The 15,650-nt window shown below is 40.8% G+C and overlaps 4 protein-coding genes across 4 annotated transcripts; 2 read left to right on the top strand and 2 right to left on the bottom strand.

Moving 5' to 3' along the window:
- Positions 1-385: 385 nt before the first annotated feature.
- Positions 386-6,945, bottom strand: fbxl15 (F-box and leucine-rich repeat protein 15). The gene is made up of 5 exons (XM_042082436.1): positions 6,785-6,945; positions 6,010-6,169; positions 4,476-4,981; positions 2,771-2,994; positions 386-1,973 (listed from the first exon to the last, which is right to left on the bottom strand). The coding sequence occupies exons 1-4, from the start codon at positions 6,811-6,813 to the stop codon at positions 2,805-2,807; spliced, it is 885 nt and encodes a 294-aa protein (XP_041938370.1). The 5' UTR covers positions 6,814-6,945; the 3' UTR covers positions 386-1,973; positions 2,771-2,804.
- A 222-nt stretch (positions 6,946-7,167) lies between these two features.
- gpx9 (glutathione peroxidase 9) lies at positions 7,168-9,434 on the top strand. The gene is made up of 5 exons (XM_042082450.1): positions 7,168-7,618; positions 7,756-7,849; positions 8,782-8,912; positions 9,091-9,221; positions 9,308-9,434. Exons 1-5 carry the CDS (start codon positions 7,487-7,489, stop codon positions 9,363-9,365), a joined length of 546 nt encoding a protein of 181 aa, XP_041938384.1. The 5' UTR covers positions 7,168-7,486; the 3' UTR covers positions 9,366-9,434.
- A 469-nt stretch (positions 9,435-9,903) lies between these two features.
- On the bottom strand, positions 9,904-12,253 carry ddx18 (DEAD (Asp-Glu-Ala-Asp) box polypeptide 18). The gene has a single exon (XM_042082369.1). The coding sequence runs from the start codon at positions 12,185-12,187 to the stop codon at positions 10,202-10,204; it is 1,986 nt and encodes a 661-aa protein (XP_041938303.1). The 5' UTR covers positions 12,188-12,253; the 3' UTR covers positions 9,904-10,201.
- A 270-nt stretch (positions 12,254-12,523) lies between these two features.
- On the top strand, positions 12,524-15,381 carry ndufb8 (NADH:ubiquinone oxidoreductase subunit B8). Its single transcript, XM_042082447.1, has 5 exons — positions 12,524-12,679; positions 13,048-13,174; positions 13,276-13,375; positions 13,505-13,660; positions 15,224-15,381. The coding sequence occupies exons 1-5, from the start codon at positions 12,538-12,540 to the stop codon at positions 15,314-15,316; spliced, it is 618 nt and encodes a 205-aa protein (XP_041938381.1). The 5' UTR covers positions 12,524-12,537; the 3' UTR covers positions 15,317-15,381.
- Positions 15,382-15,650: the final 269 nt, after the last annotated feature.

Consider the following 15,650-nt stretch of genomic DNA (forward strand, 5'->3'; position numbering starts at 1 on the left):
ATTTTTGTCAGGGCATACCAGGTTCAGTGGCAGTGGTCAAGTCCTTTGTTGTCCTGTCTTTCACAGTAGTTATCAAGTGTATAGGGCGTGGTATTATTCACCATTGAATATCTGTTGCTTCTATGGAAGTCTCTTTGGATAACAATTTTGGATTAAAACCTAAGTAAAAATTATATATTAGTGTAAATCTTACTTAATACCTTAGAATTGATACCTCACAGTAGGCACTAGGCCCAGTAAGATAAGGCCTCTTATATTTGCTGTCCAATTCATAAATCCAAAAGACAGTGGCAAGTCTTGTCATTAAAAAATAAAGCGTGATATGGGTCTTTCTGTAATCACACACTTATTTAACACATGCATGCACCACAAATATGCAAGAGTGTACAATTATCTTTACATTCTTTTATACAACTCATTATGCAGCCATAATTCCTGTACATATGAGTATTCTAAACATTCCATCCATTTTCAAACAAAATCCTTATGTGGAGATCCCCGCTTCCCTTTACTATACATTGCTAAAAGCAAGCAAAGCTTATATTTGCAAATAATATGTTCAAGTTGCAACAAAACAGTCTCTTAAGGGCCTGTGTCCATATAGCGTTTTCTAAGAAGTCTGAGGTAAACTCTGGGCATATAATGATGCCACAAAAAAAATAATTAAAAAATAACAGATCACTGTACACATTTGGTGAATTTCAGATAAACTCATCATAAAATCATAGTGCTTTGTAAATCCAAAATATTTTTTTTACAATACAAAGGAGATTAAAAAAAATCAGAAGGGTAAACTACATTAAAACGAGGTAATGGCAAGTGAAACATAAAATGACAGAGGAATGGAACCAGTTCAGCTGCCGCATAAACAGAATTCGAATTCAAACTGCACTGCCATAACTTTCCTAGAAAACAAAACAATTTTGTTGAATTGTGCGTCTATTTACCTAAATTATTTTAATGTACATGTTTCTGTTAACTTGCAATTAGTTCTATTATAAACCAGGTCTATCTTCACCAAGTGACAAAGAGGTTCAGGTCTACTAAATGCAGCTTGAAAAATGAAAAATAAAGGGGGACTTAAGACACAAGGCAAAAAACAAGACACAAGTTGAACAGTGAAACCTATATACCTATATAACCTATATAATCCACCAATACAAGTGATTGTTAAATACAACATAAGCTATAGAGGATCCTCCACACCTTGTTGGTAGATTGCAGGTGCCATTTCGCAAGAACAACTTAAGAGTAAGAGAAAAGTAAAGTGCAACACTGCTTGCTCCACAGTGCAACCAATTTACTAATAAACTGACGTTTCGGTCTGTCAGAACTTGCTAAACTGATGTCAGTTCATGTCAGGCACCTTTCTTTTCTCTTACTGTTAAATACAACATGAAATTCATTAAATGGGATTTGGCATTTTAAGATGCATTACTGTAGCTTAACACCAATAGAGTCCTTAACTTTTGAAAGTGAAAACTGAGGTATAAGAACCATTCGTATCCACATAGCTAAATGTTTATAAATACAATTGTGACAGAAATGATGAAAAGTGCAAAGGTTTGCAGTCTTTTGCCAGTGCAAATGAAGTAACACTTCATTCAACTAATCCTATCACAGAGGATGCATTACCCTGTGTTGATAGTGACAGAGTATCAAAAATGTTCCTACTATGAAGTACTACATAATCTTACACTATATAAATCACACCATGCTTATTTATAGGGGGGTCTGTATGGATGACAGAAGGCCAGCTCAAACCAAGTGTTACTTGAAGTGCAATAGGTGTCCACACATAACATCGTGTTCAATGTATGGATTTGCATCAAACAATAAATAATGAGTTAACTGACTCCGATTTCCACTTCAGACTCCCACTGATATGAGTCCCTGTGTTATTGCATCACTTTAAGCAGACAGGGCCAGATGGGGAGTCTTCACAATTAACAGTGGTGGTGTGTGGGTGAGACCTGGAAGATATGGAATAACCTGTGTTATTTGTGTTATATACAGAGAAATAATATGTCTTATATTATAATATAGTTGGAAACCTCCTCTATTGTTGTGTCATTAAAGGTGCTCTAAGTGATGCTGGGTAACGTCACTTCTGTTGACTTTCAAACAAAACAGAGAGCTAGCTCGCTACTTCCTCCCCCTCCCTCCCGTGCTATTCCCGTGAAACTCTCCTAAACGCACATCTCGTCTGTGATTTGCTGGAACAGTTTGTTATGTTTTCAAGGGCTAGGTTTGCCCAGGTTGTTTTTGTTGCCTTTCTTGGAGCCTGGCTGTCCACAGAGATCACATTTTTAAAAGTGTATTCAGGACACAGACAGCTAGCAGATGCTTAGGTGATGTTTGCAGTAAGTGACATAAAATGTTTTAGCCTAAAAAACACGTGGCATCACTTAGAGCACCTTTAAGTACTAGATCCATCTTTTTTTGGACTTGCTAATAGGGATTGCTCACACTGTATGAAGCTCTCTCCACTACTGATTAACTGAGTTTATCATATGACATCCTTTTACAATGCATGCTTCAAAGCAAAGACAATTTCTGTGCCCAAAGTTACAAAAACATTTTGAAGCCATTATATATAGTTATGTATTTTCAAATCTTAAACTGCCTGGCTCACGCTTGAATTCTGGCAGTGTCTCAGAATAATAAGACCTAACAATAGCAGAACTCATAGAAACAGAGCCAACATCAAAATGTTCACATGTTGAGGAAAATGAATGAATGTGGTGTATCCCGACATTAGCTCACATACCAGTCACAGTCCACACAACAGGCGACCATGAGGCCTAAATCTGGAGGTTGATGAAGGGAGCGAAGCCCACCACGTCCTGTAGCAGCACCAGAGCCCGCTGCAGGGGGGGCTCCACGTCGATCTCCACATCCCTCTTTCGCAGCAGCCCCAGGCTGGACTCGGTGACGTTGTGACAGTGATTGACCTTCAGCGACCGCAGCTTGGGGCAGTACTCAGCCACAGTCCTGCAAACGCATAAGCAAAGACAAGTCTCAGAATAGATGTGTGCGCCATTGTAAGACTCCTCACTGTCCTCTAATAGTTTACTCCTGGACTAAGCGTTGACACACGACAGATTATTTCTGGAGATATAACACTTACTTAATTTACAACCCAAAACAGAAAAAGTTGGGACATTGTGTAAAATGCAAATAAAAACAGAATGTGATAATATACAAGTCTCGTAAACCAATACTTATCAGCAAAAAGGACATAGACAATAAATCAAATTTGGACTATTTCATGGAAAATATATGTTAATTTTGAATTTGATGCCAGCAACATGATTCAAAAAAAGTTGGGACAGGAGCATGTTTACCACTGTGCTGCTTCAACTCTTCAATTAACAAAATATTGTAAATGTTTAGGAACTGAGGAGACCAGTTACTAGAGTTTTGAGAGTGAAATGTTGTCCCATTACTCCCCGTCGTCCCGGATTTCAGTTGCTCAACAGCATGGGGTATTCTTAGTCATTCCATTATGCACCTAATTTGACAAATCTGGACTGCAGACGGGCCATTTCAGCCCCTGGACTCTTCCTCTGTGGATAAATACTATTTAAATATGTGCAGAATTAATTTTGCCACTGTTTTCCTGAAATATTCAAGGTCTTCCCTGGAAAATACATTGCCTGGATGGGAGTATATGTTGCTCAAAACCTGTATACATCATTCAGAATTGATTGTGCTTTGCCAAATGTGCAAGATGACTATGCTGTAGGCACTAATGCTCCTCCACACCATCATAGATGTTGGGTTTTGAACTGAACGCTAAAACAAGTTGGATAGGTTGAATACTTGAATAGGCCCTCTCCTCTTTAGCCCAGATGAGTCCATGATTTAAAAAAAAATGGCAAATGGCTTTTTCCATGTTACCTCAGTCCATTTTAGGCCCAGATAAGATGGTAGTATTTTCTGGATCATGTCTCAATACAATGTTGGCTGTTTTGACTGTTACTGTGCACATAGACAATAGTTATCAGAGGTTTTCCTGAGCCCCAACAATGACAGGTCTGGAAACAGGTCTGGTGTTGATGCAGTGCCATCTGAGGTCCAAAAGACCATGGCCATCCAATTTGTTTTTCAGCTCTTTCCCTTGTTTGCTAAGATTTTGCTGGATTCTCTGAATGTTTTAATAATATTATGTCCTGTAGATGATGAACTCCCCAAATACTTCACAATTGCATCTTAAGAAACATTAAAAATACATTGTTTTATCATTTGTGCACACAGGTTTACACAGAGAGAAGAATACCCCTACATCTTTACTTCTAAGGGACCCTGCCTCTCTGGGATGCAATTTTTCATATCCAATCGTGTTGCCAGTTACCTTAATTAGTTGTGAAATATTCCTCCTTTTGTTTTCTTTATCATTACACAACTTTTGGGCAGCTCAAAAAAGACCCAGTCTAAAAAGGGGGCCACAAGCCCACCTGCCTCTGGCTCACCTGATGGCCTCGTTGCGCACGCGCAGACAGCCCGTTAGGTCCAGCTCCTCCAGCTCGCGGCAGCTCTTGGCCACCTCATCGACGGCCTCGTCGGTCACATTGGCGTTGACGGCCACCGAAAGGGAGCGTAGCACTGGGCAGCGGCGCGCCAGGTAGCAGATGGCCTCGTCCTTCAGCTGCCGGCAGGCGGTCAGGTCCACCGAGCGCAGGCCGCCACCGCAGTGGTCGGCGAGGCTCCGCAGCGACAGGCTGTCCACCCACTCACAGTGGGCCAGGCTCAGGTGCTGCAGGCGCAGGCAGCTGAGGGACACGGCCACCAGAGAGTGGCGACTTAGGCTCGAGCAGCCGCGCATGTCCACCCGCTGCAGGTGCGGGTTCTGTCCGATGACAGGGAGGAGCTCCTTGTCTGTGATCCAGGCCGAGCAGTTCTGGACGGACAGATTTTGGAGTACTTTGTTGTCACTCAGTATGGAGCAGAAGGCTTCCTTGGAAATGTGAGGCCCAACCTGCAGGAAGAGAGCATTCAGCACTTGGAAAAAAACAGATACGAACCAGCTATAGGAACAGCTAGATTACATAGGAACCTGCTAGATCACATCTATCAACAAAGGTAGAAAACAATTACGTATGTATAAATCAAAAACATTTGCACCAACAAGGAGCAGCTCTCCCAGTTTTATTGAATGCAGACAAAGGCTTTCTATGTAAGGGATAACAGCTGCCAAGGTGTCCTGTTATACAGAACTAATGGACTAGGGAGAGGCAAAGAACTCCCCGACACGCAGCGGAGTCCATTAATTCCGTATAACAGGACACCTTGAAGGCCGTTATCCCGCTTATCACCCGGTTGCCACTGTAGGCAATAGCGATGCCTATAGCACGCAAAGGAAACAAGCGGTTCTGTTTGAAAGAAGCCGACTTGTTCAGTTTGTTGTACAACTTTCTTTGGCCTTAACAGCGATAGCATGGACAGTTAGCTTGTTCATTCCATTGTTGGAAGCCTCATCCAGGCTCAACAGTCATCCTACTATGCTTGTTATAGTTACCATTCATAAGCATTGATATGGAAAGGTGATTCAACTTTTTTTTTACCAGATCTACTTCATAGGTGTCCCGTTATTCAGAATTAATAGCCACACTGCCAACCAATCAGAAAAAGAGTATTTCTTCTCTCCGGGTGATACTCTATTATAATTGATTTTAAAATCCTTCCATGTTGGGTCCAATAAAATAAATCAGCTAATTCAACCATCAGTTGCACACACTGGATCAAAATATTGGTTTGGGGTATTCAGCTAGGGAGCAGGAGATAACAGGACACTCTCTAAGGCACTGTGACTACTATGAAGCAATCACTGTCAGAATGTGTGTCAGCTACCATCCTGCTATAATTAGTTGTAACCCTACAACAGTACACCTATTTAAAGTTTTTACAAGTCTTTGACTTTGCAGCCAACTGAATACAGAACGTATTTCATTGGATTTGCGACTTGAAATATGTGCAAAGTAGATAAGTAAAACCTGCTGATTTTACCTGGCTGAGGTCAAAGGTTCGGCAGTTTGCGAGATACACCTGAATGAGGGACCGGAACTGCCTGCTGACCCTCTGCAGAGTAGCCAAGTGTCGCAGGGGGAGGTAGCAGAAAATGTGTGTGACTAAGACATCCTCCCATGGCAAATCTAGTAGCTGATATCTGAAAAAGAACACAGTAAGGCTTAAATGGGGTATTCTGTCCACAGCCAGAAGCTGGCTCATATGGCCTACTTACAATGCCAACAGAATGCTTTATCACAAAAATATAGCACAAATTCACCACTGAAGTTCATTTTGGGTTTTAGTAAGACATTTATTTGAATATCAATGTAGTTTAGAAAGCAGTTACATTTTTTGCATCATCTGTTGGCCTGCTGTAATAAACTAAATAAAAAATACACAGAATGCATCCTGCTTTTCCGTGATAAACCAGCAGCCAAAATTAGCAGGCAATGCCTTTCACAAGACAACAGTCAAGATAATCAACATGAAGTGCACAGAGGTGCGTATTCCAAGTAAAGGTCTAGATACGCAAAATAATAAAGACTTGACGTTGATAGCCCACAGTAAAGAGCCCGATGATATGTCAGCTGACAGTCTCGTGGAGATCATTTTCAACAGGGAAACAATACCACACCACCACTACACACACATAGCACTCAAATTAATTTTGTTTTCAAGTCATCTGACAGCCTGGTTCGTCAACTTGCAGATACGAATCAATGAGCGACTCCAAAGTAACATTCAAAATAAGTAAAACAAATGCATAACTTACTTGGAGGTCTTCCCATCTTCTGAATCCATTACTTTACGATTGAGAGTGGACTAGCTATTAAAATTTGGCATAACAAGGGAGCATCCTGCACTGAACCCGCTGCACTCCTTCTGTGTTTTACATTAACTAGCCAAACATATAATGGATCAATACTGCCACCTGCCGTTTCGGGTGAATGTAGATGATGTTTTGTAACATTTGAGGGGTTTTTTTTACCTTGTTTGGCAGGGGGAAATTGCATTTTAAGGGGGAAAATATAAATCCCAAGTATGAGCAAATACTAATATACAATGTCTGATATATGATGTTTTTAGACTATAGGCTCTTTGAATTAAGTCTGACACCACTTATATTATGGACGCCATAGTAGACCTATCCCAACAATCCCCAACACAGAAGGCTATAACTGTTATCCACCCATAAAGGAACTTTTTTGGATGACTTTGGTCATGTATACCTGTCCTTTGAAAAGCACAAGGGTAGATGCATGACCAATAGGATTCACATACCTATGCAAACGCCGAACAAATAATTAGCCTGTCAACTCACCCCTGGACACAGGCACAATGGAACCAGCCATGCAGAACAATTGCTGAGCCAAGAGTAATGGCACATTGAAAGAAGTGAGTCAAACAAGGCAACAGCGGTCCACCACCAAGTAATCATCGTTGATTTACAGCCAATAGGCTCATTTGTGTGATTATGGAAGGGAAATCAATCTATGACTTTGCTATGGAGACCCTGGATGGCAAAACTATATCACTTAACAATTATAGGGGCAAAGTGATCCTTGTTGTTAATCTGGCAACTTTCTGAGGGTCAACCATTGAGGAGGTAATTACAGCTGAATTCAGTTATTAATTTCTGCTTTTTAGTTTATATATTCCTCTGTGATAAAGTAAGCATACATATTTAATTTGGCTCTTGTATTATGTAAATACTTATTTTGAATGTAATGGTTCCTTTCCCAGTACCACAGACTGAATGCACTGATGAATATGTTTGGTGACCTCAAATTCGTTATCCTTGGATTCCCATGCAATCAGTTTGGCCTACAATCCCCGGGTAAGTTTGTGTGCTACAGTGTGATCTATTAATAGTGTTGGGAAGGTTACTTTTAAAATGTATTCCACTACAGATTACTGAATACACTCCCTAAAATGTATTTTGTAACATATTCCGATAGATTACTCAAAGTGAGTAACGTATTTTGAATACTTTGGAATACATCAGCTATTATATTTTATTAGCAGTGGATGAAACAGTTATCTGAGGTTATGTGAAACTAGACCATATTGTCAACAACAGCCCACAACCTGTTTTATTTGCTATGAAACACAGTTAACGTTAAACCAACAGAGATGTTTTGTCTGCAAATAGGCTAAATGGCTTCCAAATCCCCCACAGATTTTTTACAGATCATGGGGAGTCACATGCCTTTTTACAGAACACTGTAGAGAACCTATACAGCCCTAAAACATGCTGGATATAGGCCCTATTGACCTACAACACTAATTTTACATTCTACATTCCTTAAGAGGTTTTTTCATTAAGGCTATAAAAACAGAGATGAAAAGACAAAGAAGCCACCTGAGAGATACATAGGCTACATGGTGTGGTTAAAAATATTTTAATTTAAGTATGAAAAGGCATGGCCTGTTATAATGATTTAAAATGTAATTCTTATCAGTGTAACTGTATTCTGAATACTACCCATTACATTTTAACTATTTAAATACACTCATATTTTGTATTTTAAATACACAATCCAGAATACATTTATTCCGTTACTTCCCAACACTGTAACATAAACAACTATTAAGTTGTGTACACTTGTAAGCCTCACATTGATAACCAACACTGCCAAAATACTGTGAAATTCCTACGAAGCGTCGAAAACATGTTTTGTGGAAAAAGTACAAAATGTATTCTGTACTAAAAGTGAAATTAAAATAAGTTTCTTGTGTTAGTAATGTTTCATTCATATTCATTCTCAGAGGTAAACCATGAGACCCTTAATGTCATCAAGCATGTAAGACCTGGTGGATGCTTTGTCCCAAAGTTCCCCATATTTGGAAAGATTGAAGTTAATGGATTAAATGAAGAGCCTCTTTTCACCTATCTCAAGGTAGGATCTGATTTAGTCTCTTATACGCCATGATAAATAGGCATTCTAATTACAATTGTTTTTATTATATATTAATTACAACATGCAGTATTTATCCGATGAATAAAGCTGACAAGAATTGAAACAACCTGTTTAATCAAGCTGTATGCTTTACACATTACATTATTCTTCTCCCTAGGGAACATTGCCTTATGTCAATCCTGTCATAGGAGACATAAAGAAATTCTACTGGTCTCCTATTAAAGTCAACGACATTAGGTGGAATTTTGAGAAGTTCCTCATCACAGCTAATGGTGTGCCATTCAAAAGGTATGCCTTTTTACACACAATTTCTTTCTTTAAAATGTCACTTAAAATATTATAAGTGTACTTTGAATGCGGTTTTTTGCTCTTAGGTATGAGCTACACAGCCCCATAGAAGAGCTGGAAAAGGACATAGCAGGGTTGCTGTGAATGTTTTTTCCTCATCGCCACCACATTCCACCACCTTAACAGGATATGACTCTCACCAAGGGGGGCAGAGTGATGATCTCTTGGTAAATGCACATCCCTGTTGCACCCAAGCTAGATCTGATGGGTCGGGATTCAGAAGGTTCCAGGCTTCTGTGCATTCATCTAGAGCCCTGTCTCCCATCAGCCCCTCACAGTGACGCAGCCGCATCCAGGACCGGTCCTCAAAGAGGTCTTCTCTAGGCCTCGGCAAGAAAACTATCAGGATGTATTGATTATGACACAATAAATGAACATCTATTCAACTTTATAAATGTATTTACTTATTTTGTGTGGAGGTTGTGGGGTAACATGACCAAATTCAACTTGTAATCATGCACATGGTTCAAGCAAATATGTAACAATGAATGATGACAATATGTCTAAAATGCATGTCTCATAACAACATTTACACTATAGAACCCAACTATTTAATGGATCTAAAATATTAAGTTACAAGTAGCACTAAGGAATCCATTATTAAATAAAATATGACATCGGACCCATTTTAGAGGTTTATTACCATATCTGGGAGAGGAAATCGACAGAGTTCATAATACAAATTACAAAATGTGAAGATATACAGAGTAAATAAGCTACTCTTTATACAGAGACAAATATGAAACTGAACTGAACTCAGTCCTAAAATGTTCTTTAAAGTTCTGTTCACTGACTGCACCCAGCTCTCTGCACATGACCATGCAGCCATCCAACAAGATCGTCAACACTCAATGTTATCAACAACACTGAATATAAAACAGATTTAAATGTTAAACTTTAGAATATTTATCAAATTCTCATCAGCGGGAGAACTGCCTTGAATCTCTCCTGCCTCCCTTGTTAACATGCTTGAAGATCTTAGCCTTCTGGACGTTCTTGGACTTCTGAAAGCCGAAGCCACCTCCGCCACCTCTCTTTTGTAGCTTCATACCCTTACTGCTGTGGACACCCAGGTCCACATAGGGAGGTACTTTGAAGCCAAAGGACAGGGCCACCATTGGTAGGTTGAGCGTATCAACACTGTAGATCTGTTTGAGAGAGTGAGAGTCATACGCCCTGACGTAGGACTTGTAGGCCTCCTGAGCAGACTTGTGGAGGTAGTAGTTCTTCTCAATCAGTTTCTCCAGCTGTGACTGAATGTCAGAGATCTTGGTCCAGGAGAACTCGAACTCGCTCAAGGGAACCTTGGCTTGCTTGAGGAAGCGCAGGAAGCCCAGTTCCTCGGGGCGGAGGATCAGGAGAGCGTGGCCACGGCCGTCGATTCCACGGGCAGTTCTTCCAACGCGGTGGATGTACTCCTTGGGATCATCAGGTGGGTCGTACTGGACAATCCAGTCAACCTCTGGGATGTCCAAGCCTCTGGCGGCCACGTCCGTGCAGAGAAGAATGCCTTTCTCTGCGTTGCAGAATTGGAAAAAGGTGGCTGTACGCTTGGTCTGCTTCTGTTTGCCGTGAATGGCCATGACTGGCAGGTCGATGTAGTTGAGAAGCTCATAGTGAAACTTGACAGACATGCAGGACGAAAAGAACACCATGATTTTCTTATTGCGGTTTTTCTTCAGGAACGTAAAAAGCAGAAGGAATCTTTTCTCAGAGGGACACACCACATAGCCTTGTTCCAGTCCATCCACTGTGGCTGCTTCGTCGTTGTCATCCACACCGACGTAGAGCGGCTCCTTCTTCAGAGAGATGCGGGCCAAATCCTCCACCTTGCGGGTCTGTGTGGCTGAGAACAGCATGGACTGACGTTTCTTTGGCAGCAGCTTGATGATCTGCTTCAGCTCCTCCTCAAATCCTACCTCCAGTATCCTATCTGCTTCGTCAATAATCAGACACTGAAGGTTTTTGTACATGAAAGCAGGTGTGTTTAGCAGGTGGTCCAGCAGTCGGCCAGGAGTGGCCACCACTATGTTGACACCATTTGCGAGCCTCTGAGCTTCTGCGGCTCGGTTACTGCCACCCATAATAAGGCCAAAAGTGTGCACGTGATGAGTCATCAACTCCTTTAACACACCATAAGTCTGCATGGCCAACTCTCGTGTGGGGGACAAAATGATAACGCCAGTACCATTTCTGGGCATAAACTTCAGTTTGTAGATGAGTTCAATGGCAGGGATGAGGAAGGCTAAAGTTTTACCACTACCTGTTTTAGCAGCAGCTAATACGTCTCTTCCTTCGAGCAGAGGTCGGATGCTCTTGTGTTGAATCGCAGTCATGTTCTCGAAGCCCATCTCCTTCACTCCTTTCTGGGTGGCCTCGCTCACTACATCTGCCAGGGATGCAAAAGAGCGGTCCTCGTATGCCCCCGTTAATCCCAACGGGAGCTCCGCCGCAGCTTCACTTTCACCTTTTCCATCTTTTTCTTCTTCAGTTTTACTGTCCGCCTCCTTGTCTGTCTCAATTTCATCGTCTGCTGTCTGTTCGCTATCCTCAAGATCTGCTTGTTCAGACTCCTCACCCTCATGCGAGCAACAGTCATCAACAACTTTCTTCAAATTCTTCTTTTTCTTTTTCTTCGACCCACCAGAATCAATGGAGCCAGCAACTTTCCTCTTCTTTCCTAAAGTTGGGGTAGACTCTTCACTCGTTGGAGTATCGTCCTGTTGTGCGGCCGATTTAGCCTCCGACTCTGTCAATGTTTCATCGGTCACATCAGCCTTAGACTCATCGTTTGATGCCAGCTCATTTTCAGCCTCTTTAAGTTTCTTAAGCATCCCTCGCTTTTTGTTTATGTCATTCTTTTTCTGTATTTTCTTTCTAAGAATCTTCATCTGTAAGTCTGCCATGATGCCTCAAGCAGCTACCACGAACAATCAGGAAAATGTAGACAAACACGTGTCCTGAAGGACCCGAAAGGACCCTCAAATGACAACGTCTTAAAAATGCGCCTGATAAAATGTGACCAACTTTTACATTTTTACCGTGCATATAACGTTGGGAAGTTGAATTAGAGGTGCCAGATAATTAATAAGCACTGCCAACACACAGAAAATTACTGTAACTGCACCAAAAATCTGTACAGACAAAAAAAAAAGACAAAAGAGAACGTTTACAACATCAAGGGAGGCCCTGTCGATGCCCGAGTGGATTTAACAAGTTTGTTTCCTTTCGCTTACCGTACCTTAATTTCCCCCGCATGCGTACAAGCCCGATCTGTGTCTGGTCCCAGGTCAACGGTGAACGAAAGATGGCCGCGCTTCGAGCAGGTTGCTGGGCCCGGGCCCTTCAGAAAGCTAAAGGGCAAGGATTTAAACATATGTTTTTTGGTGCAAGAACAGGTGGGTTATTAGTTACACATTGCAATAAATCTGAAATACTGTCCATCAATTATATGGTTATCTCTTTATGGTCGTTGGGCAAGCTTGGCAGCTAACCTTCAAAGATAGCTGGCTAGGTTGGCTGGTTAGCCCCAGCAACTGAATCAAACATGTAAACAGACACCAAGCTTTCGCTCACTATTTGGTAGTTCTGCCCTGACATGGCAAAAATGAATGCTCTGTACTGTTTTACATAGGTATGCTTTTGGTTTAGTAATATTATTGGTTCAGTTTGGTTTGCATGTTAACTATGCTGAGCTAAGTCATTTATCCTAACGTTACCGTTTGCTGGTAAAGTCTTAGTCTCGTTCTTGCATTTGTCACGACAGCCGCCGGACTTTCGAAGGATGCGCTCCCTGGCTCGTATCCTAAAACTCCCGAGGAGATAGCTGCGGCTGCTAAGAAGTATAATATGACAGTACAAGACTACAAACCTTATCCGGATGACGGCATGGGGTAAGGATGTGTCGAGTCTGTCGACATTCTCTGAGCGTCAGTTTCAGTAACGTGTATAAAGTTTTAAGATGCATGTATTTTACTGTGTTGTTGTTGCTTAGGTTTGGAGACTATCCAAAGCTGCCAGACAGGTCACAGTCAGAGAGAGACCCCTGGTATTCATGGGACCATCCTGACCTGAGGAGGAACTGGGGAGAGCCGGTAATGGCAAATGACAGAAGATTGGAATATTTGTTTACAGTAGATCCACATCTGAGTGATATTTAGTTCTCCACTTCAAAAAGGGGAAAGACCATCACATGTGAATTTCTTATTCTTATTTGATTGCAGATGCACTGGGATTTTGACATGTTCATCAGGAACCGTGTAGACACATCCCCCACTCCCATGGATTGGAGGACGATGTCCGGTACTCTTCTTGGATTTGTGGGGTTCATGTTGTTTATGTTTTACGTCGGCGAAGTGTTCCCATCTTACCAACCTGTGGTAAGATTAACTGAATTGTTATATAAATTTAAGATGTATATGTGTTAACTACTTTGTTATGGCTGTGATGATGATGGTTGGCTGTAACTCTCCCTTTAACATTTTGTTTAAAAAATGTCAGTTTTCTTACCTTAACATGTTAAGAAAAAAGGCTAGCAACAAGGTAGTAGCCAGAAAAACCTTTTCCTCTGCTTGCTGAATTTGAATGCACCTCAGCCTTCAGGCTCAACGTACCTCTTATCTCGTTTCTTAGTATACTCCTCTGGCTAGCATCAACCACAGCAACCTGCACCATTTTGTACGGTGGCCCTGAAATTCAAAGCACAACAGCAAATCACAAAAAAAAAAAACACACAACACATAACAGCAAATCAAAATTCACAGTATCACGATCACAAAATCACAGGAAATTAAAAAGAAAAATGAAACCGCAAATCAGAAATCACAATGGCAAATCACAAAACCACAGTAAATTTAAAAAAAAAATTCTTTATTTCCTGTTGTGTTTTTTTCTTTAATTTACTGTTGTGACTTGGTGGAAGCACAGCTGTCCTGTAGTTTGGCTTTACTTCAGTGTATTGTCTATAGCTCAACTCTGGGAGTAAAGTTCCTTTTCTTTTTATCATTTTGATCTTAGTGGAACACATGTTATTTTTTGATGTTGTCACAAAGATCTCTTCCTGTTCTCATTGTACACACTCAACATGAGGAAAGGGTGTCTTAAGCTGCTTTCAGACATAGGTGTAAGTCTGCATGTTCTGCGGATGTCAAGCGGTTGGGCCCTATATCTGCACAACATAACCGGACATTTGGAACTTCGAACTTAGCCGGCTGTATGTCGTTTACACATAATGTCCGCATGTTAGCATCATATCTGAATCACCTGAAGGGTCGGACCTCCATTTGACAAAGATCCGCATATACTGCGGAGGACATGTCTGAAAGCAGCTTTAGTTTGGCCTGTACCATGCAATGAGGTTAAGGTTTCGGAATACTCTCTGCATGGGATGAGAGAATACTTACCACACAGGAAGTGTTTGATTACAATCAAAGTACTGTAGCGGTTCTTAAAAACAGGAAGACAGAGAATCTGCTGTTGGACTGCAAAAAGGTTAGATGTATTGACAGGTTTGGCAAGGCAGGTTTACATAAGAAAGGGCTGTGAAAAATGTGGTTCTTCAAGAAAATAAAATTCTATATAATGGCTTGTTATTCTATCTTGCCCATACACCATTTGCAAATTCTAAAATAGAACTGTCAAATCTAAACACAACAGGGTGTCCATGCTACAGAAATTGGCTCCAGCAATTGACAAAATGCTAATGACATGTACGCCAATAATATGGATAGGACAAATACTTGGATAGTATAAGTAGTATAACATTGGAGGTTTAAATGCATGCACACTCTGTCTGCATGTAAATGTAAATGAGCCCAAGTTGGCAAACCACCACATTTTCCCCTCTTTGATTCAACTTATAAGACAAGAAACATAAATCCTCAGTCAGTGTTCATCTATATTTAACAATAATATAAACGTGATTGTTTTTTTCTCACCTACAGGCACCTAAGCAGTATCCATACAATAACCTGTACTTGGAGAATGGAGGGAACCCTGAGAAAGAGGCAGAGGAAGTGAAGAATTATAAAATCTAAAATGTTAAAATATGTCTGTTCTGTTCCATGTTTCTATTATCCTAATAAAGTAATAACTTAAAACAGTTTGCCTTTTTGCATTTCCATTGAAAAAGTCTAAAGTCTAACTAAAGCTTTCTTAATAACTATGTGAAATGTATTTGCAGTCAAATAAATACTGTCTGATGCCACATGATGCTGTTCATGCACAAGAACTTTGCTCAGACTGACTTTACACTTTGCCCAAGATAATTGGGGCCACTGGTCTAAATGTGGCAGATTGCAAAGTATATATTCAATGTATTCATTTATTATTAAGGCTATGGGTCAAATCTGTACTGTAACTTCTGTGGTA

Source organism: Alosa sapidissima, chromosome 24 (genome assembly GCF_018492685.1).
Source record: "Alosa sapidissima isolate fAloSap1 chromosome 24, fAloSap1.pri, whole genome shotgun sequence".
NCBI lineage: Eukaryota > Metazoa > Chordata > Actinopteri > Clupeiformes > Clupeidae > Alosa > Alosa sapidissima.